This window comes from Melospiza melodia, chromosome Z (assembly GCF_035770615.1).
Source record: "Melospiza melodia melodia isolate bMelMel2 chromosome Z, bMelMel2.pri, whole genome shotgun sequence".
NCBI lineage: Eukaryota > Metazoa > Chordata > Aves > Passeriformes > Passerellidae > Melospiza > Melospiza melodia.
In genome coordinates, this window is record NC_086226.1 from 14,431,261 (window position 1) to 14,451,403 (window position 20,143).

At 53.5% G+C, this 20,143-nt stretch overlaps 2 protein-coding genes across 2 annotated transcripts; both read right to left on the reverse strand.

The window, feature by feature from the left end:
* LOC134432241 (serine/threonine-protein kinase PAK 3-like) lies at nucleotides 1-6,871 on the reverse strand. Its single transcript, XM_063180759.1, has 13 exons — nucleotides 6,793-6,871; nucleotides 5,813-5,850; nucleotides 5,247-5,373; nucleotides 5,176-5,187; nucleotides 4,142-4,276; nucleotides 3,393-3,456; nucleotides 2,716-2,764; nucleotides 2,294-2,406; nucleotides 1,918-2,035; nucleotides 1,050-1,149; nucleotides 582-778; nucleotides 347-484; nucleotides 1-102 (listed from the first exon to the last, which is right to left on the reverse strand). The coding sequence occupies exons 1-13, from the start codon at nucleotides 6,869-6,871 to the stop codon at nucleotides 1-3; spliced, it is 1,272 nt and encodes a 423-aa protein (XP_063036829.1).
* Nucleotides 6,872-10,115: 3,244 nt separating this feature from the next.
* On the reverse strand, nucleotides 10,116-16,986 carry LOC134432168 (serine/threonine-protein kinase PAK 3-like). The gene is made up of 13 exons (XM_063180639.1): nucleotides 16,908-16,986; nucleotides 15,928-15,965; nucleotides 15,362-15,488; nucleotides 15,291-15,302; nucleotides 14,257-14,391; nucleotides 13,508-13,571; nucleotides 12,831-12,879; nucleotides 12,409-12,521; nucleotides 12,033-12,150; nucleotides 11,165-11,264; nucleotides 10,697-10,893; nucleotides 10,462-10,599; nucleotides 10,116-10,217 (listed from the first exon to the last, which is right to left on the reverse strand). Exons 1-13 carry the CDS (start codon nucleotides 16,984-16,986, stop codon nucleotides 10,116-10,118), a joined length of 1,272 nt encoding a protein of 423 aa, XP_063036709.1.
* Nucleotides 16,987-20,143: the final 3,157 nt, after the last annotated feature.

A 20,143-nucleotide genomic window follows, 5' to 3' on the forward strand; every position in this document is an offset into this window, starting at 1 on the left:
TCAGGCGCAGGTGTCTCCTCTCCAGTCTTCCTGCACTCGCTTGGCTGAGATGATCAGAGCAGCCAGGCTGGAGGCAGGATCGCCTGAGGTCACGAAGGGATGCTGCCCAGAGGAAAAAGAACAAAGAAAGGAACACTTACTTTCCAGGATCACATCCTGGCGGGCTCAAGCAGGATTCCTTGGCTACAAGCAAGACACACAAAGACCACTGAGGGCAGCATGTGCCCCTGCGCCTTCCTGTCCTGGCAGCTTTCTGTGCCACGTGGCCCACACTCCTCCTCCTCCTCATCCCTTCATGCAGGTGTCCTCAGCTGCCAGGGCTTTTTGCCCCTTTGCTTTTTCTTACCTGTAGGAGCTCCTGGGCAGACCAGCGCCTGTCCTCATCTGCCTGCAGGCAGCAGCGGAGGAAGTCGCGCAGGAGAGCCGAGTGGTGCCTGGGGTTCTGCAGTTTTGGGGGCCCGTTCCTTTCTAGCAGTTCAAAAACCTACAGCACATGGATGCAAGAGGACACTCCACCTGCTCCTTTGCTAGCCACACACAGCTCTCTCCACACAGAGCCCTCTTGCTAAGCTGCACCTTACCCGGAGACGGGCTTCCCGCTGGTAAGGAGCTTCCCCTTCCACCATTTCCAGCCCCATGATCCCCAGGGACCAGATGTCCACTTTGGGGCCGTAGGCTTCTCCTCTCACCACCTCCGGTGCCATCCAGCTGGGAGTGCCGACGCTGGAGCTGCGCTTGCTGTGCTCAGGGCTGAGCTGAGCACAGAGGCCAAAGTCACCTGAGGACAAAAACAAAGCCTGACAAAGCCAGCTACCACTGGCAAAGTGGCCAAAACCATTGCCCTGACCAGGCCATGCTGAATCTAACTGAAAAAGCAGCTGAGCTCTCCTTCCACGTGCCTGGAGCCAGGCAAATAAGGCATCGGCCGCTTCAAAAACACCCTGACGATTCACGCACTGGCCAAGCCGCGCTTCTGCCCCAGTGGCCGTCACCAAAATGCAAGCGCACGGCATATGCTGGACATGCTGCCGCCCAGCAGGGATACCCACCCAACTTGACGGATCCGTCCGTGCCCACCAGGACGTTGCAACTTTTGATGTCTCTGTGGATGACTTGGCGGGAATGAAGGAAATGCAGTCCTTGCAGGCACTGAGAGAGAAAAAGGAGGGAGGGAAAGTTAACGTGCAGGATCTGATTTCATCCCACCCGCAAGGAAAGAGCTCAACGGGATTGGCGGCTTTCTCAGGGAATTGTGAGCGAGGGCGAAACATCACGCTGCTGTCACCATGAAGAGCTTGCTGCTTCAACACTCTTGGAAGTTTTTTCTAGATTTCCAAGCAAAGGCATCCGGGCTCCCAAAAGTTCCACCGGCCTTGGGTAGGAAGCGCGCCACCTTTGGCTGGGAGGCGGCAGGGCCAAGAATTTTGGGGAAGCCTAGTGGCAGCAGAAGAGGAAGCTGCTGGTGACAGCAGCACCTTCGAGCTGTTCCAGAATGCATCGCCATCCAGGCTGCAATGCTATCCTTTGAAGCTGAGGACAGCTCTTTGCCCTTAGCTTGAAATTCTGCCAGCCGCATGCTGCCTTCCAGTGGCAAGCAATGTAGGACAGACAGACAGGTTCCAGGCAAACATTCCCAGGCAAAGCTGGGAAGAGGAAGAAAGAGAAATTGAGCCAGTGAGCGAGCACCAAGGCCAGAGGACAGACAGGATGGAAGAGTGCAAGAACAGAGCCTGAGGAGTGCGAGGGCACCGGCAGGCAGTACACTTCCCATGCTCTTTCTTCTCCTGTGTGGTGTGACAGCAGCAGCAGCAGCAGCAGCAAAAGAAAGGTGAGAGCAAGAAATCTCGGCTCTCCTTAAGCTCCAGCTGACAAGCAGCATCCGGGCAGTCTTGGGCAAGCACAAGCGGCATCCCTCACCTCCCGACAGACAGCGCCTATCTGTCCTTCCTCCAGGTACACTGCCCTCAGCACATCAAACAAGGTGCCGCCGTCCATGAACTCCATGGCCAGCCAGAGCTCCGCATCCACCAGGTAGCTGAAAGAAGAAAACCACGGCATGGAGAAACAGAATGGGCACAGCCTCCGTCACCCCAGGGCCTGAGACAGGTTTTTGCAGCTGCTCTCCAAGCTACGTGTGCCACAAGAGACTATTGAACACCAGCTCCACCTCCTCCCACGCTCTGGAGACCAGCAGAGAAATCCTCCCCAGCTCTGTTCTCTGCCAGCGACCAAAGGGCATCGTCTCTTTGCGCTTGCACCAGCTAAAGCTACATTGACACCAGAATATGCCAACCTGTCTAAGTAGGTAACGATATTGGGACTCCTGTTGTCCCTCATGGCCAGGATTTCATTGGCAGCCAGCTCCTCGGACATCTCCTCCTCGAGTGACATGATCTTGATTGCCACCTGCAATGACATTGGCCACCGGTACCTTGAGAAGACGCACCCTGCTCGAGATCACAAGGAGCACGGAGCGAGTGCTGCTGCAATGAGGCAGCATGCTGGGCCAAAGTGCCTTGTCACTAGACAGCAGAGCTTAGCAGAAGCACCAAAAGCCATCCCAAATGCATTCTGCCCCCGGAGCCTAGACTGTATTTCAGAGGAACAGCCTCTGCTGCAGACATGGAGCTGCCACCCAAACCTCCAAGCACAGCTCACAGCAGCGGGCAAAGCGCTCCAGAGCTGCAAAATGGCATGGGGCTGTTGGCACTTTACCTGTTGTCCGCTGCTGGTGTCAAGGGCTTTATAAACAGCTCCAAACCCTCTAGAAAGACAAAAGCAGCAGAAAGAGACCTGTATCCCTTTGGCAGGGAAAGCAAGCCCAGGCAGCAGATCTCCCCCGGCTGCCTGGACGCCTTCCTTAGAAAAAATGCCTGGCTGCAGCATCTCTTCGGCCAACAGCACGTCAGCCCTCTGCCATGCGGGGCAGGCTGTCCAAGGGAACAGCACTAAGGTGCAGCATGAAGACCAAGGGCCGCTGGAAATCTCCAAGGCGCACACCCTGCCAGGTCATTTCAGAACCTAAGGGGAACTCTCTCCTTGTGCGGGTGTGCATGCATGTGTGTGTCAAAAAAGGGAGAACAATTTGAGTCACAAGACTGTCCTGGACAATCTGATCTTTCTTGCATGGCAAGGGGCTCTTTCAGGCCACAAAGCTGCAGGGCCAGGGGTTTTCCCAGCTCCTGCTCCTCACTGCTGCAAGCAAGACACTGCCAGCATCAACTTGTCTTTAATGAGGCCTTTGCATTGCTCTGACCGAGCAGTCCAGGCAGGCGACACGAGGTCAAGCCAGAGCCTGACCATGTTTGGAGCTTGCCTGACTTCACGCTTGATATTGCACCAGCCAAAGACCTGGCCCACACTTTTGTAAAATGAGCTGACGTCACGCTTACCCTCGCCCGAGTTCCTCAAATGCTGTGTATTTGCCTGTAGGCCGGCCCGGACTCACGATGCTCCCTGAAAGACAAAAGCAGTGCAGGGCGCTCACTCGCACACAGAGACGCCGCTGCCCAGAGCGTCCCAAAGGCAGCCCCACTGCCTGCAGCTCTGGGCCCTTTGCGGTCCCTCGGCTTCCAGCTGCTGAGACCAGCAAGTGGGAGGGCCATCTTCTCCACCTTTCATCAGGTGGCCTTTCCAAGAAGGCCTTGATTTCTTTCAAGAGCAGCATCCCACGCGATAAGCCAAAATGATGAGCCCTTAAGAAGGGGGCCCTAAGAGGTAACCAAGGGCCTTTGCAGCCTCCGCGGTCACACCCACCGTCACTGGCAGGTCCGCTGCCAGGGGCACAAAGTGTCTGGGCCGGAGGAGGAGTAAGAACCAGAGCCAGAAAACAGCTGGGGCCAGACAGCTCCCTGGGCAATAGTCACTTGCTAGGTGCCAGCCTTCTGCTCAAGCAGAAACAATCTCTGCTTTTGTCTTTGGTCCAGAAGGCAGCCCAGGCAGGGCCAAGCCAGGCCCAGCCGCCCTCACAGGCAGCAGGGACTCCCTGAGCGCTGCCGCGCTGCCTCAGAGCACAACAACACCTTCTGCAGAGAGGCCTAAGTGCCTCTGAGACCGAAGGGCAGCATCTGGCGCAGCCTACACCCAGACACGCGCGCAACAGCCTGCTCTGGCAGACAAGAAATGCACCGGACGGACATACTCAGTGTCTTCAGGCCCTGCTCCTCCCTCATCTCGGGCTGCTGGGCTGCGCTGCTGCAGGAAGTGCCGGCAGCGGGGCTTGAGCTGGCTGCTGCAGGCCATGCTGGTCCGGCGGCACCAGGTTGAATGGCAGAGCCTGTCTTGCGCTGGGACAAGAAAGGATTGCCCGTCAGAAGGGTGGCTGGCACACATGCTCCCCCTAAGCGCACAGCAAAAGCAAGGCCTTGGGAAGGTGCTGCCAGCCACGGCCAGGCCTCTCCAGCTGAGGCAGTTCCCATGTCCCCTTCTCAAAGGCACCTTCGGGAGAAGCCCAAAGGCTACTTGGATCCAGCCCCTCCCGACCACCTCCACGCTCCACCTGTTCAGCTTTTCTGCAAGACACTGGCAACAAGGTATCGATGGGGCTGCCAAGATCCACAAAGAGATCAGAGCAGGGCCCCAGAGCCTTGCTGCTTTCCTCCTCCTGTCTTTTCCTGGGCCGGAATGAAATCAGCCCGGAGTTGGCACGCAACAGTCTGCTCAGAAGCCCGCAGCGTGTCCCTTCTCTGATCTGTTTCACGGATTTCCCTTCTCTATGGCAGCCTTTAGGGAGCGGCCCTTGGGAGCCGCTTTCCAGCCCTGCCCAGACCCACCCGCCCTTTTACACTGCAGGGCTGCCGAGGATTCTCCTCTCCAAACTCTGCTCTGACCGGCTGGAAGTGAAGCACAGCCTGAAGCTAATTAGTCCACGGAGAGAGCAGGTCCCTTCCAGGGGCCAGTGTCTCCCAGGTACCATGCAAGGCTGTCAACTGCAAATTTGGGCCGCGCTGTCCGCTGACCACCGGCAGCCTGCACTGACAAAGGGGACAAGGGGCTGACTCCTGCACTGAGAGTCACTGAATGCTGCCTCCTGTCTGATCCCAAGAGACACTCTGGCACCCTCTCAGCATCCCAGCTTAAATGTCAAACTTCAGAACCCATTGGCCAGGGCTCCCCGGCTTGCCTGAAGCCGCACTACGTCACAGCAGGCACACGGCCGCCAGCATCTTCAGCCACGAGCAACAAGGGCTGCTCCAAAATGGGTAGCCTGGCCCTGCACCAAAGGCAGTGCCAAGCTCAGCTTTCACTTACTGGCTCTGCAAGTTCCGGCTGTGAAGGGACAGCGGCTGAAGGCTTCATCTTCCTTTGCTCCTCTTCATCCTCTTCCTCAATGACAGAGGCAGCCAGAGGAGCTGCTGACCCTGCTGTTGTGCCCTGCAGGCAGACAGAAGTGAGAGAGATGGGCAAAAGCCAGTGCCCTAGGAGCTGCTTTCTATTGAGCTGGGAAAGGACCCAGAAGAAGGGCAAATCATAGACTTTGATACAAGTGGGCCTCTGAGTCACACAAACCCGAGGAAGCTGGCTGAACGAGCTGCTACTCCATCTTGCTGTGCATTTGAGCTTCCCTGCTGCCTAGAAGCAGCAAGATGCCTTGGAGCTGTCCCATTTGCCTTTCATCTCTTGAAAGGCTTTTCACTGGAAAATCAGCAAACAGCCAGTGCTCCCTTTGCTACTGCTGATGCCACCGGGCAGCTGGCCTTTTCATTCAGCCTCCCACGCCGGCACTCCTCACTCGGCTGCAACAGGCCAAGCTGGCAGAATTGCTGCACAATTCTCACACGCCAGCAACATCACAGCTTCCTTTGCCACTCACCAAAGGACAGGCTTGTCTCCATCCGCGTGTCAGGTGACCTGCAGCCAGCAAAGCAAAAGGAACCAGAGGCCCTTAGAAAAGTGCCTGTGCTGGCCACTCCCACAACACAAGGCAGTCCCAACAAAGAGCATTTCCCTTTCCCAACAGGAAAGGAGCAACAGCTCTTTCCCACAGCAAGCAAGAGAACAAGATGGACGCGAGGGGAGCCTCTGTCTACATTTGGGCCTCTTTTGCCAAGAGAGAAATAGGAAGACGGTGCTGGAAATGCCCTCTGCTCTTCAAAACTTTGAGCTTCTCTTGTGCCTAACAGCTCAAGCTACATTTCCCTCTTGCCTTTCCTGCATTTTCCATATACATTCTTTCAAATTGCATGCCCTAATTCCCATGCCTTGGCTGAAGATGATAGCCCAGCAAAGCTTCCACAAAGGGTCCCTTCCCTGTGGCAGCTCCCTGCTGAAGCAGCCCAGGAACAGCTGCTGGGCTCAGCAGCAAACCCTCCCTGCACTGGAGTTTGTGCTGCATCGCCAAGGCAATCGCAGTCTGGGCACAGCATCAAAGGCTCAAGTCATGCAGCCAAGGCCTCTGAGGGGCAGAACATGGAGCAAAAGGTGCTTTCCTTCACTCCTGGAGAGAAGCACTGAGTTGGTAGAAGTACTTCTGAGGATCTGCCCTCAGAGTCCGCAATTTGCAGCTTGTCTTGCTTGAAGCAGCAAGCTGAGGAAATAAATGACAGACTCCGCTGCCGCGCACTCTCCCGGGGAGGGAAGGCAACCGCTGCAGGTTGCATGGCAAATACTCTGCACGCGCCACCCAGTACAGATGCCCCCTTTGTAGCTGATGCTGCTGGCAGGACATTGACCAAAGCGGTGGCACCTTCATGGCCATTTTGTTCCCAAAGAAACTGGGCCACTGGTGCGGCATAAAGAGCAGAGCCAAGCAAAAGTCGGGTGATGCCAGCCCCAGGAGAAACCTTTACTTACGAGTCAGCTGGGTCAGGTAGTAGCCAGAATAGACAACAGAAAAGACGGTGCAAACGGCGGCACAGACTTGCCCGATCATTTTGGCAGCGCTGTGCGCGTTTGCACGCTGAGTGCCACCCAAGGGAAAGCCAAGACTCCTCTCGGGGTGCAGGCCGTCTGCTGAGAGCTCCTTGAGCACAAGGATCCTCCTGCAGGGAGCCAGCGGAAGAGCTGCTCTGGACGACCAGGCCTGGCGCGCACCGGGACAACGCTGTGCTGACAGCACTGTGACGTGGCACCTCTGGCTTGACCTCACAATGGCAGCTGCTCTGTGGCTTTCTTGTGCCCAGCAAGACAACCTTCTGTACAGCTGATGCAAAAGAAAAGCCTGGGAAATTCTCCTCACTCACAAAGGCAGGGCTCAAGGCATGCCAGGGGAACTCAGAGAATGCGCCAATCCAAGCGGCATCCAAGCAATGCAAGCAAACATGACTCTTGGTCCCAAAAGCTTTGACTGAAAGCAAGTCTGCTTCTTCTAGGTGGCATCCTAGCTGGTTTGGAAAAGCCTAACTTCTTCAGTGACATTTAGATGGCAAACGAAGCAAAGATAATAAATTTCCAGGACTATTGCAGGCTGCAGTTGCTCCTTGAGCACGCGGGTGCATGCTGACCTATGGAGGGGCTTGACAGCTGGCCTGCAAGCAAAGCCGAGTTCACGGAAGAAATAGCAGTTGATGGTTTTTGAGTGTATCCATAGCAAGGAAGAAGACAAGGCCGTCAGCATGGAAACCCATTAGAAGAGATACAGGAAAATTTGCGTATGCTAGACTAGGTGCCGAAGTAGATGTGCATACGTGCCTTATAAATTTCTGTAAAACTTTTGCCAGTTATATTGGCGTTAATTGCTTTGCACCAATGGATAGAGAAGTTATTGTGACGTAGTTAGTGACTTGAGATCACGCTTTGTTAAGAGTGTATAAGCTGGAGAACATGCAGAATAAAACAAACAAACCTTTTTCTTCTTGGACCCTGATCACGTGTGTATGCCACGTCCGGCCTAACGGTGACGCTTGCCCCATCTCTGGGTCAAGAAAGAAGTCTTGTCTGACTGGTACCTTTTCAACAAGCTGAGAAAGAAATTAGTAGCTGGACATGCAGATTTCTGAAGAGAGGACAGAAAAGTGTTGACAAGAATAAACCTAAGTTTTAAATGCCTGAAGCACTCAAAAATAACATGTTTTGGGATAGTGTACCATATGTTAGACAGAGTTAAAACAAACCACAACTCACTAGTATCTGGACTTCATTGCCCACTCTGCTTAGAAATGTTGCTTGAAGGCACTTGGTGTCAAGGATCCAGTTCCTGTAGATCACTGTCGACGTAGATCAAAATCCTACCAACCCATGAGTGTCAAAACCAGCAAGAGTGAGACTTTTGTCCTTGGCAGTAGCTTCCAGGTGCTCCTGGAAGTCACCAGGCCTTGACACAAAGATGTGTATTCTACGGAGGGAGAGAAGCATCATGCTCAGCTCTAAATGTGACCTTTGCTAGCAGATCATACTAGCGGGCAATAAATTACATTTGTTCTGCTCTTAGCCAGAGCCAAGATGGGAATCAAAGTCTAGATGACAGGAGAAGACCACACGAGCCTCAGCTTTTCCAGAGGAGGAAAAATACAAAGGATAGTAAATTTGCCTTGGGTTTACAGGCTATTTTTGCAGATGGATAGACAAGGGATGAAGCTTCAAAGATGAGAGCAAAGGAAAATCAACAGATATGCTGAAAGTGAGTGAAGAGGAAGGAGACCTCAAATTACCTGAAAAGCTGCACAGAAAGCTTCTCTACTTTTTGCACTTGCCTCAAGTTTTAAATGGCAAAATCTAGGAGTATTTCCAACTTATTTTTATTAATTCTAGAAGAAAGACAATCAAAACGGTGTACTTCTGCTTACAGTATCAAGTAAGGCACAGGAAGCCATTAGAGTAAGAAAAATTGTGTTCAGACGGCTGAGGCAGCCTTAGGGTAGGAGGAATGGGGAGGCGTGGAAATCAGGCCTGTGGGCAACATTCAAGGAGCATCCAGTCCCTGAGCAGTCCCTCACAGTGGGTATGCCAGCAGATGGAGGCGAAATGGAGCCACAGCTCGGTGGGAAAAGGGCCGGGGTGGAGAGCCGTGCTCAGCAGGGGCTCCTGCATCAAATTGCTCAATGACAGGTGTGCTATGCTGTGTGCATGTTTCCAACACCTGGCAACAGCAGGCTGGCCCAGATGTGGGAAAAGGCCAAGGAGGCAGCAGAGTGGGAATGGGGCTCTGCAGGTGGCCCTGGTGGTTGCACACCCCTGTGGGGGATGAGGCTGGCCCAGAGGGTCCCTGGGGAAAAGAGAAGCAGGGAGGAAATGCCAGATGCCGCTGTGAGAATGCCATTCCATCCCACATAGTGACATAGTGAGAGGAGGGTGGCAACAAAATGGTGATTGCTGCTGATCAGCCTGACATCTGATCAAGACAAGAGGCCCAGAAAGGACTGCACATCTGCCTCCTAGTGTTGTCCTGAATGGCAGCTCATTACCTGGTGTTCATTACCTGTAGGTCTCTCAGCTTCCCACAGGCATGCCACACTTCAGGTAAGCAAAGCTGCTTACCTCACTTTGTTCTTTGGGCCTCTGAAATGGACTGTCCACTTAGCTACAGCCCGACAAGGAAGGCAGCCTTACAACACTCTGGTATTTTCGACTTTTATTGACACTCGGGCTGAAACAAAGTATCCCCTCGCTGCTTCTTCATCTTCATCATTCTGTCCTGCAGGTGGCCTGCTCAGGCTGACAGCTTGGAGCGCCAGCAGGCTCCAGTTCTGCTGCAGCCCAGCTTTTCCTCTCACTGCTTAATTCTTATTATGACAATTCTTTCATTTCTACTTCAAAGCTTCCCTAAATTAACAACACTCTATCCTAAGATAAACAATCCTCTACTATCCAAGATGTCTATGTTCCATAGTCCTTAAATGTTGATCCCTGTATTTCCTAATTTTTTTAAATTTTCACCTTTTGCAGAAAGAAAAACAACAGAGCTTTCAATTGAACCTAACAACATATCTAACCTAACCTAACCTAAGCTAAGCTAAGCTAAGCTAAGCTAACCTAACCTAATCTAATCCAACCTATGCTAACCTAACTCAACCTAACCTAACAGCTAACCTAACAGCTAAACTGAGCAAATATCTACACTATCATGTTTCCCAGCTACGGCACAGCTCCTCTTCAAACTCGGGGGATGGCTGAAGCTCTGCCTAAAGATGACACATCCCCTTTTCCCTCCTCTTGGCTGGCGGGGCATCAGGGCCTCCTCAGGCGCAGGTGTCTCCTCTCCAGTCTTCCTGCACTCGCTTGGCTGAGATGATCAGAGCAGCCAGGCTGGAGGCAGGATCGCCTGAGGTCACGAAGGGATGCTGCCCAGAGGAAAAAGAACAAAGAAAGGAACACTTACTTTCCAGGATCACATCCTGGCGGGCTCAAGCAGGATTCCTTGGCTACAAGCAAGACACACAAAGAGCACTTAGGGCAGCATGTGCCCCTGCGCCTTCCTGTCCTGGCAGCTTTCTGTGCCACGTGGCCCACACTCCTCCTCCTCCTCATCCCTTCATGCAGGTGTCCTCAGCTGCCAGGGCTTTTTGCCCCTTTGCTTTTTCTTACCTGTAGGAGCTCCTGGGCAGACCAGCGCCTGTCCTCATCTGCCTGCAGGCAGCAGCGGAGGAAGTCGCGCAGGAGAGCCGAGTGGTGCCTGGGGTTCTGCAGTTTTGGGGGCCCGTTCCTTTCTAGCAGTTCAAAAACCTACAGCACATGGATGCAAGAGGACACTCCACCTGCTCCTTTGCTAGCCACACACAGCTCTCTCCACACAGAGCCCTCTTGCTAAGCTGCACCTTACCCGGAGACGGGCTTCCCGCTGGTAAGGAGCTTCCCCTTCCACCATTTCCAGCCCCATGATCCCCAGGGACCAGATGTCCACTTTGGGGCCGTAGGCTTCTCCTCTCACCACCTCCGGTGCCATCCAGCTGGGAGTGCCGACGCTGGAGCTGCGCTTGCTGTGCTCAGGGCTGAGCTGAGCACAGAGGCCAAAGTCACCTGAGGACAAAAACAAAGCCTGACAAAGCCAGCTACCACTGGCAAAGTGGCCAAAACCATTGCCCTGACCAGGCCATGCTGAATCTAACTGAAAAAGCAGCTGAGCTCTCCTTCCACGGGCCTGGAGCCAGGCAAATAAGGCATCGGCCGCTTCAAAAACACCCTGACGATTCACGCACTGGCCAAGCCGCGCTTCTGCCCCAGTGGCCGTCACCAAAATGCAAGCGCACGGCATATGCTGGGCATGCTGCCGCCCAGCAGGGATACCCACCCAACTTGACGGATCCGTCCGTGCCCACCAGGACGTTGCAACTTTTGATGTCTCTGTGGATGACTTGGCGGGAATGAAGGAAATGCAGTCCTTGCAGGCACTGAGAGAGAAAAAGGAGGGAGGGAAAGTTAACGTGCAGGATCTGATTTCATCCCACCCGCAAGGAAAGAGCTCAACGGGATTGGCGGCTTTCTCAGGGAATTGTGAGCGAGGGCGAAACATCACGCTGCTGTCACCATGAAGAGCTTGCTGCTTCAACACTCTTGGAAGTTTTTTCTAGATTTCCAAGCAAAGGCATCCGGGCTCCCAAAAGTTCCACCGGCCTTGGGTAGGAAGCGCGCCACCTTTGGCTGGGAGGCGGCAGGGCCAAGAATTTTGGGGAAGCCTAGTGGCAGCAGAAGAGGAAGCTGCTGGTGACAGCAGCACCTTCGAGCTGTTCCAGAATGCATCGCCATCCAGGCTGCAATGCTATCCTTTGAAGCTGAGGACAGCTCTTTGCCCTTAGCTTGAAATTCTGCCAGCCGCATGCTGCCTTCCAGTGGCAAGCAATGTAGGACAGACAGACAGGTTCCAGGCAAACATTCCCAGGCAAAGCTGGGAAGAGGAAGAAAGAGAAATTGAGCCAGTGAGCGAGCACCAAGGCCAGAGGACAGACAGGATGGAAGAGTGCAAGAACAGAGCCTGAGGAGTGCGAGGGCACCGGCAGGCAGTACACTTCCCATGCTCTTTCTTCTCCTGTGTGGTGTGACAGCAGCAGCAGCAGCAGCAGCAAAAGAAAGGTGAGAGCAAGAAATCTCGGCTCTCCTTAAGCTCCAGCTGACAAGCAGCATCCGGGCAGTCTTGGGCAAGCACAAGCGGCATCCCTCACCTCCCGACAGACAGCGCCTATCTGTCCTTCCTCCAGGTACACTGCCCTCAGCACATCAAACAAGGTGCCGCCGTCCATGAACTCCATGGCCAGCCAGAGCTCCGCATCCACCAGGTAGCTGAAAGAAGAAAACCACGGCATGGAGAAACAGAATGGGCACAGCCTCCGTCACCCCAGGGCCTGAGACAGGTTTTTGCAGCTGCTCTCCAAGCTACGTGTGCCACAAGAGACTATTGAACACCAGCTCCACCTCCTCCCACGCTCTGGAGACCAGCAGAGAAATCCTCCCCAGCTCTGTTCTCTGCCAGCGACCAAAGGGCATCGTCTCTTTGCGCTTGCACCAGCTAAAGCTACATTGACACCAGAATATGCCAACCTGTCTAAGTAGGTAACGATATTGGGACTCCTGTTGTCCCTCATGGCCAGGATTTCATTGGCAGCCAGCTCCTCGGACATCTCCTCCTCGAGTGACATGATCTTGATTGCCACCTGCAATGACATTGGCCACCGGTACCTTGAGAAGACGCACCCTGCTCGAGATCACAAGGAGCACGGAGCGAGTGCTGCTGCAATGAGGCAGCACGCTGGGCCAAAGTGCCTTGTCACTAGACAGCAGAGCTTAGCAGAAGCACCAAAAGCCATCCCAAATGCATTCTGCCCCCGGAGCCTAGACTGTATTTCAGAGGAACAGCCTCTGCTGCAGACATGGAGCTGCCACCCAAACCTCCAAGCACAGCTCACAGCAGCGGGCAAAGCGCTCCAGAGCTGCAAAATGGCATGGGGCTGTTGGCACTTTACCTGTTGTCCGCTGCTGGTGTCAAGGGCTTTATAAACAGCTCCAAACCCTCTAGAAAGACAAAAGCAGCAGAAAGAGACCTGTATCCCTTTGGCAGGGAAAGCAAGCCCAGGCAGCAGATCTCCCCCGGCTGCCTGGACGCCTTCCTTAGAAAAAATGCCTGGCTGCAGCATCTCTTCGGCCAACAGCACGTCAGCCCTCTGCCATGCGGGGCAGGCTGTCCAAGGGAACAGCACTAAGGTGCAGCATGAAGACCAAGGGCCGCTGGAAATCTCCAAGGCGCACACCCTGCCAGGTCATTTCAGAACCTAAGGGGAACTCTCTCCTTGTGCGGGTGTGCATGCATGTGTGTGTCAAAAAAGGGAGAACAATTTGAGTCACAAGACTGTCCTGGACAATCTGATCTTTCTTGCATGGCAAGGGGCTCTTTCAGGCCACAAAGCTGCAGGGCCAGGGGTTTTCCCAGCTCCTGCTCCTCACTGCTGCAAGCAAGACACTGCCAGCATCAACTTGTCTTTAATGAGGCCTTTGCATTGCTCTGACCGAGCAGTCCAGGCAGGCGACACGAGGTCAAGCCAGAGCCTGACCATGTTTGGAGCTTGCCTGACTTCACGCTTGATATTGCACCAGCCAAAGACCTGGCCCACACTTTTGTAAAATGAGCTGACGTCACGCTTACCCTCGCCCGAGTTCCTCAAATGCCGTGTATTTGCCTGTAGGCCGGCCCGGACTCACGATGCTCCCTGAAAGACAAAAGCAGTGCAGGGCGCTCACTCGCACACAGAGACGCCGCTGCCCAGAGCGTCCCAAAGGCAGCCCCACTGCCTGCAGCTCTGGGCCCTTTGCGGTCCCTCGGCTTCCAGCTGCTGAGACCAGCAAGTGGGAGGGCCATCTTCTCCACCTTTCATCAGGTGGCCTTTCCAAGAAGGCCTTGATTTCTTTCAAGAGCAGCATCCCACGCGATAAGCCAAAATGATGAGCCCTTAAGAAGGGGGCCCTAAGAGGTAACCAAGGGCCTTTGCAGCCTCCGCGGTCACACCCACCATCACTGGCAGGTCCACTGCCAGGGGCACAAAGTGTCTGGGCCGGAGGAGGAGTAAGAACCAGAGCCAGAAAAGAGCTGGGGCCAGACAGCTCCCTGGGCAATAGTCACTTGCTAGGTGCCAGCCTTCTGCTCAAGCAGAAACAATCTCTGCTTTTGTCTTTGGCCCAGAAGGCAGCCCAGGCAGGGCCAAGCCAGGCCCAGCTGCCCTCACAGGCAGCAGGGACTCCCTGAGCGCTGCCGCGCTGCCTCAGAGCACAACAACACCTTCTGCAGAGAGGCCTAAGTGCCTCTGAGACTGAAGGGCAGCATCTGGCGCAGCCTACACCCAGACACGCGCGCAACAGCCTGCTCTGGCAGACAAGAAATGCACCGGACGGACGCACTCAGTGTCTTCAGGCCCTGCTCCTCCCTCATCTCGGGCTGCTGGGCTGCGCTGCTGCAGGAAGTGCCGGCAGCGGGGCTTGAGCTGGCTGCTGCAGGCCATGCTGGTCCGGCGGCACCAGGTTGAATGGCAGAGCCTGTCTTGCGCTGGGACAAGAAAGGATTGCCCGTCAGAAGGGTGGCTGGCACACATGCTCCCCCTAAGCGCACAGCAAAAGCAAGGCCTTGGGAAGGTGCTGCCAGCCACGGCCAGGCCTCTCCAGCTGAGGCAGTTCCCATGTCCCCTTCTCAAAGGCACCTTCGGGAGAAGCCCAAAGGCTACTTGGATCCAGCCCCTCCCGACCACCTCCACGCTCCACCTGTTCAGCTTTTCTGCAAGACACTGGCAACAAGGTATCGATGGGACTGCCAAGATCCACAAAGAGATCAGAGCAGGACCCCAGAGCCTTGCTGCTTTCCTCCTCCTGTCTTTTCCTGGGCCGGAATGAAATCAGCCCGGAGTTGGCACGCAACAGTCTGCTCAGAAGCCCGCAGCGTGTCCCTTCTCCGATCTGTTTCACGGATTTCCCTTCTCTATGGCAGCCTTTAGGGAGCGGCCCTTGGGAGCCGCCTTCCAGCCCTGCCCAGACCCACCCGCCCTTTTACACTGCAGGGCTGCCGAGGATTCTCCTCTCCAAACTCTGCTCGGACCGGCTGGAAGTGAAGCACAGCCTGAAGCTAATTAGTCCACGGAGAGAGCAGGTCCCTTCCAGGGGCCAGTGTCTCCCAGGTACCCTGCAAGTCTGTCAACTGCAAATTTGGGCCGTGCTGTCCGCTGACCACCGGCAGCCTGCACTGACAAAGGGGACAAGGGGCTGACTCCTGCACTGAGAGTTACTGAATGCTGCCTCCTGTCTGATCCCAAGAGACACTCGGGCACCCTCTCAGCATCCCAGCTTAAATGTCAAACTTCAGAACCCATTGGCCAGGGCTCCCCGGCTTGCCTGAAGCCGCACTACGTCACAGCAGGCACACGGCCGCCAGCATCTTCAGCCACGAGCAACAAGGGCTGCTCCAAAATGGGTAGCCTGGCCCTGCACCAAAGGCAGTGCCAAGCTCAGCTGTCACTTACTGGCTCTGCAAGTTCCGGCTGTGAAGGGACAGCGGCTGAAGGCTTCATCTTCCTTTGCTCCTCTTCATCCTCTTCCTCAATGACAGAGGCAGCCAGAGGAGCTGCTGACCCTGCTGTTGTGCCCTGCAGGCAGACAGAAGTGAGAGAGATGGGCAAAAGCCAGTGCCCTAGGAGCTGCTTTCTATTGAGCTGGGAAAGGACCCAGAAGAAGGGCAAATCATAGACTTTGATACAAGTGGGCCTCTGAGTCACGCAAACCCGAGGAAGCTGGCTGAACGAGCTGCTACTCCATCTTGCTGTGCATTTGAGCTTCCCTGCTGCCTAGAAGCAGCAAGATGCCTTGGAGCTGTCCCATTTGCCTTTCATCTCTTGAAAGGCTTTTCACTGGAAAATCAGCAAACAGCCAGTGCTCCCTTTGCTACTGCTGATGCCACCGGGCAGCTGGCCTTTTCATTCAGCCTCCCACGCCGGCACTCCACACTCGGCTGCAACAGGCCAAGCTGGCAGAATTGCTGCACAATTCTCACACGCCAGCAACGTCACAGCTTCCTTTGCCACTCACCAAAGGACAGGCTTGTCTCCATCCGCGTGTCAGGTGACCTGCAGCCAGCAAAGCAAAAGGAACCAGAGGCCCTTAGAAAAGTGCCTGTGCTGGCCACTCCCACAACACAAGGCAGTCCCAACACAGAGCATTTCCCTTTCCCAACAGGAAAGGAGCAACAGCTCTTTCCCACAGCAAGCAAGAGAACAAGATGGACGCGAGGGGAGCCTCTGTCTACATTTGGGCCTCTTTTGCCAAGAGAGAAATAGGAAGACGGTGCTGGAAATGCCCTCTGCTCTTCAAAACTTTGAGCTTCTCTTGTGCCTAACAGCTCAAGCTACATTTCCCTCTTGCCTTTCCTGCATTTTCCATATACATTCTTTCAAATTGCATGCCCTAATTCCCATGCCTTGGCTGAAGATGATAGCCCAGCAAAGCTTCCACAAAGGGTCCCTTCCCTGTGGCAGCTCCCTGCTGAAGCAGCCCAGGAACAGCTGCTGGGCTCAATAGCAAACCCTCCCTGCACTGGAGTTTGTGCTGCATCGCCAAGGCAATCGCAGTCTTGGCACAGCATCAAAGGCTCAAGTCATGCAGCCAAGGCCTCTGAGGGGCAGAATATGGAGCAAAAGGTGCTTTCCTTCACTCCTGGAGAGAAGCACTGAGTTGGTAGAAGTACTTCTGAGGATCTGCCCTCAGAGTCTGCAATTTGCAGCTTGTCTTGCTTGAAGCAGCAAGCTGAGGAAATAAATGACAGACTCCGCTGCCGCGCACTCTCCCGGGGAGGGAAGGCAACCGCTGCAGGTTGCATGGCAAATCCTCTGCACGCGCCACCCAGTACAGATGCCCCCTTTGTAGCTGATGCTGCTGGCAGGACATTGACCAAAGCGGTGGCACCTTCATGGCCATTTTGTTCCCAAAGAAACTGGGCCACTGGTGCGGCATAAAGAGCAGAGCCAAGCAAAAGTCGGGTGATGCCAGCCCCAGGAGAAACCTTTACTTACGAGTCAGCTGGGTCAGGTAGTAGCCAGAATAGACAACAGAAAAGACGGTGCAAACGGCGGCACAGACTTGCCCGATCATTTTGGCAGCGCTGTGCGCGTTTGCACGCTGAGTGCCACCCAAGGGAAAGCCAAGACTCCTCTCGGGGTGCAGGCCGTCTGCTGAGAGCTCCTTGAGCACAAGGATCCTCCTGCAGGGAGCCAGCGGAAGAGCTGCTCTGGACGACCAGGCCTGGCGCGCACCGGGACAACGCTGTGCTGACAGCACTGTGACGTGGCACCTCTGGCTTGACCTCACAATGGCAGCTGCTCTGTGGCTTTCTTGTGCCCAGCAAGACAACCTTCTGTACAGCTGATGCAAAAGAAAAGCCTGGGAAATTCTCCTCACTCACAAAGGCAGGGCTCAAGGCATGCCAGGGGAACTCAGAGAATGCGCCAATCCAAGCGGCATCCAAGCAATGCAAGCAAACATGACTCTTGGTCCCAAAAGCTTTGACTGAAAGCAAGTCTGCTTCTTCTAGGTGGCATCCTAGCTGGTTTGGAAAAGCCTAACTTCTTCAGTGACATTTAGATGGCAAACGAAGCAAAGATAATAAATTTCCAGGACTATTGCAGGCTGCAGTTGCTCCTTGAGCACGCGGGTGCATGCTGACCTATGGAGGGGCTTGACAGCTGGCCTGCAAGCAAAGCCGAGTTCACGGAAGAAATAGCAGTTGATGGTTTTTGAGTGTATCCATAGCAAGGAAGAAGACAAGGCCGTCAGCATGGAAACCCATTAGAAGAGATACAGGAAAATTTGCGTATGCTAGACTAGGTGCCGAAGTAGATGTGCATACGTGCCTTATAAATTTCTGTAAAACTTTTGCCAGTTATATTGACGTTAATTGCTTTGCACCAATGGATAGAAGAAGTTATTGTGATGTAGTTAGTGACTTGAGATCACGCTTTGTTAAGAGTGTATAAGCTGGAGAACATGCAGAATAAAACAAACAAACCTTTTTCTTCTTGGACCCTGATCACGTGTGTATGCCACGTCCGGCCTAACGGTGACGCTTGCCCCATCTCTGGGTCAAGAAACAAGTCTTGTCTGACTGGTACCTTTTCAACAAGCTGAGAAAGAAATTAGTAGCTGGACATGCAGATTTCTGAAGAGAGGAAAGAAAAGTGTTGACAAGAATAAACCTAAGTTTTAAATGCCTGAAGCACTCAAAAATAACATGTTTTGGGATAGTGTACCATATGTTAGACAGAGTTAAAACAAACCACAACTCACTAGTATCTGGACTTCATTGCCTACTCTGCTTAGAAATGTTGCTTGAAGGCACTTGGTGTCAAGGATCCAGTTCCTGTAGATCACTGTCGACGTAGATCAAAATCCTACCAACCCATGAGTGTCAAAACCAGCAAGAGTGAGACTTTTGTCCTTGGCAGTAGCTTCCAGGTGCTCCTGGAAGTCACCAGGCCTTGACACAAAGATGTGTATTCAACGGAAGGAGGGAAGCATCATTCTTAGCTCTAAATGTGACCTTTGCTAGCAGATCATACTAGCAGGCAATAAATTACATTTGCTCTGCTCTTAGCCAGAGCCAAGATGGGAATCAAAGTCTAGATGACAGGAGAAGATCACACGAGCCTCAGCTTTTCCAGAAGAGGAAAAATACAAAGGATAGTAAATTTGCCTTGGGTTTACAGGCTATTTTTGCAGATGGATAGACAAGGGATGAAGCTTCAAAGATGAGAGCAAAGGAAAATCAACAGATATGCTGAAAGTGAGTGAAGAGGAAGGAGACCTCAAATTACCTGAAAAGCTGCACAGAAAGCTTCTCTACTTTTTGCACTTGCCTCAAGTTTTAAATGGCAAAATCTAGGAGTATTTCCAACTTATTTTTATTAATTCTAGAAGAAAGACAATCAAAACGGTGTACTTCTGCTTACAGTATCAAGTAAGGCACAGGAAGCCATTAGAGTAAGAAAAATTGTGTTCAGACGGCTGAGGCAGCCTTAGGGGTAGGAGGAATGGGGAGGCGTGGGAATCAGGCCTGTGGGCAACATTCAAGGAGCATCCAGTCCCTGAGCAGTCCCTCACAGTGGGTATGCCAGCAGATGGAGGCGAAATGGAGCCACAGCTCGGTGGGAAAAGGGCCGGGGTGGAGAGCCGTGCTCAGCAGGGGCTCCTGCATCAAATTGCTCAATGACAGGTGTGCTATGCTGTGTGCATGTTTCCAACACCTGGCAACAGCAGGCTGGCCCAGATGTGGGAAAAGGCCAAGGAGGCAGCAGAGTGGGAATGGGGCTCTGCAGGTGGCCCTGGTGGTTGCACACCCCTGTGGGGGATGAGGCTGGCCCAGAGGGTCCCTGGGGAAAAGAGAAGCAGGGAGGAAATGCCAGATGCCGCTGTGAGAATGCCATTCCATCCCACATAGTGACATAGTGAGAGGAGGGTGGCAACAAAATGGTGATTGCTGCTGATCAGCCTGACATCTGATCAAGACAAGAGGCCCAGAAAGGACTGCACATCTGCCTCCTAGTGTTGTCCTGAATGGCAGCTCATTACCTGGTGTTCATTACCTGTAGGTCTCTCAGCTTCCCACAGGCATGCCACACTTCAGGTAAGCAAAGCTGCTTACCTCACTTTGTTCTTTGGGCCTCTGAAATGGACTGCCCACTTAGCTACAGCCCGGCAAGGAAGGCAGCCTTACAACACTCTGGTATTTTTGACTTTTATTGACACTCGGGCTGAAACAAAGTATCCCCTCGCTGCTTCTTCATCTTCATCATTCTGTCCTGCAGGTGGCCTGCTCAGGCTGACAGCTTGGAGTGCCTGCAGGCTCCAGTTCTGCTGCAGCCCAGCTTTTCCTCTCACTGCTTAATTCTTATTATGACAATTCTTTCATTTCTACTTCAAAGCTTCCCTAAATTAACAACACTCTATCCTAAGATAAACAATCCTCTACTATCCAAGATGTCTATGTTCCATAGTCCTTAAATGTTGATCCCTGTATTTCCTAATTTTTTAAAATTTTCACCTTTTGCAGAAAGAAAAACAACAGAGCTTTCAATTGAACCTAACAACATATCTAACCTAACCTAACCTAACCTAAGCTAAGCTAAGCTAACCTAACCTAACCTAACCTAATCCAACCTATGCTAACCTAACTCAACCTAACCTAACAGCTAACCTAACAGCTAAACTGAGCAAATATCTACACTATCATGTTTCCCAGCTACGGCACAGCTCC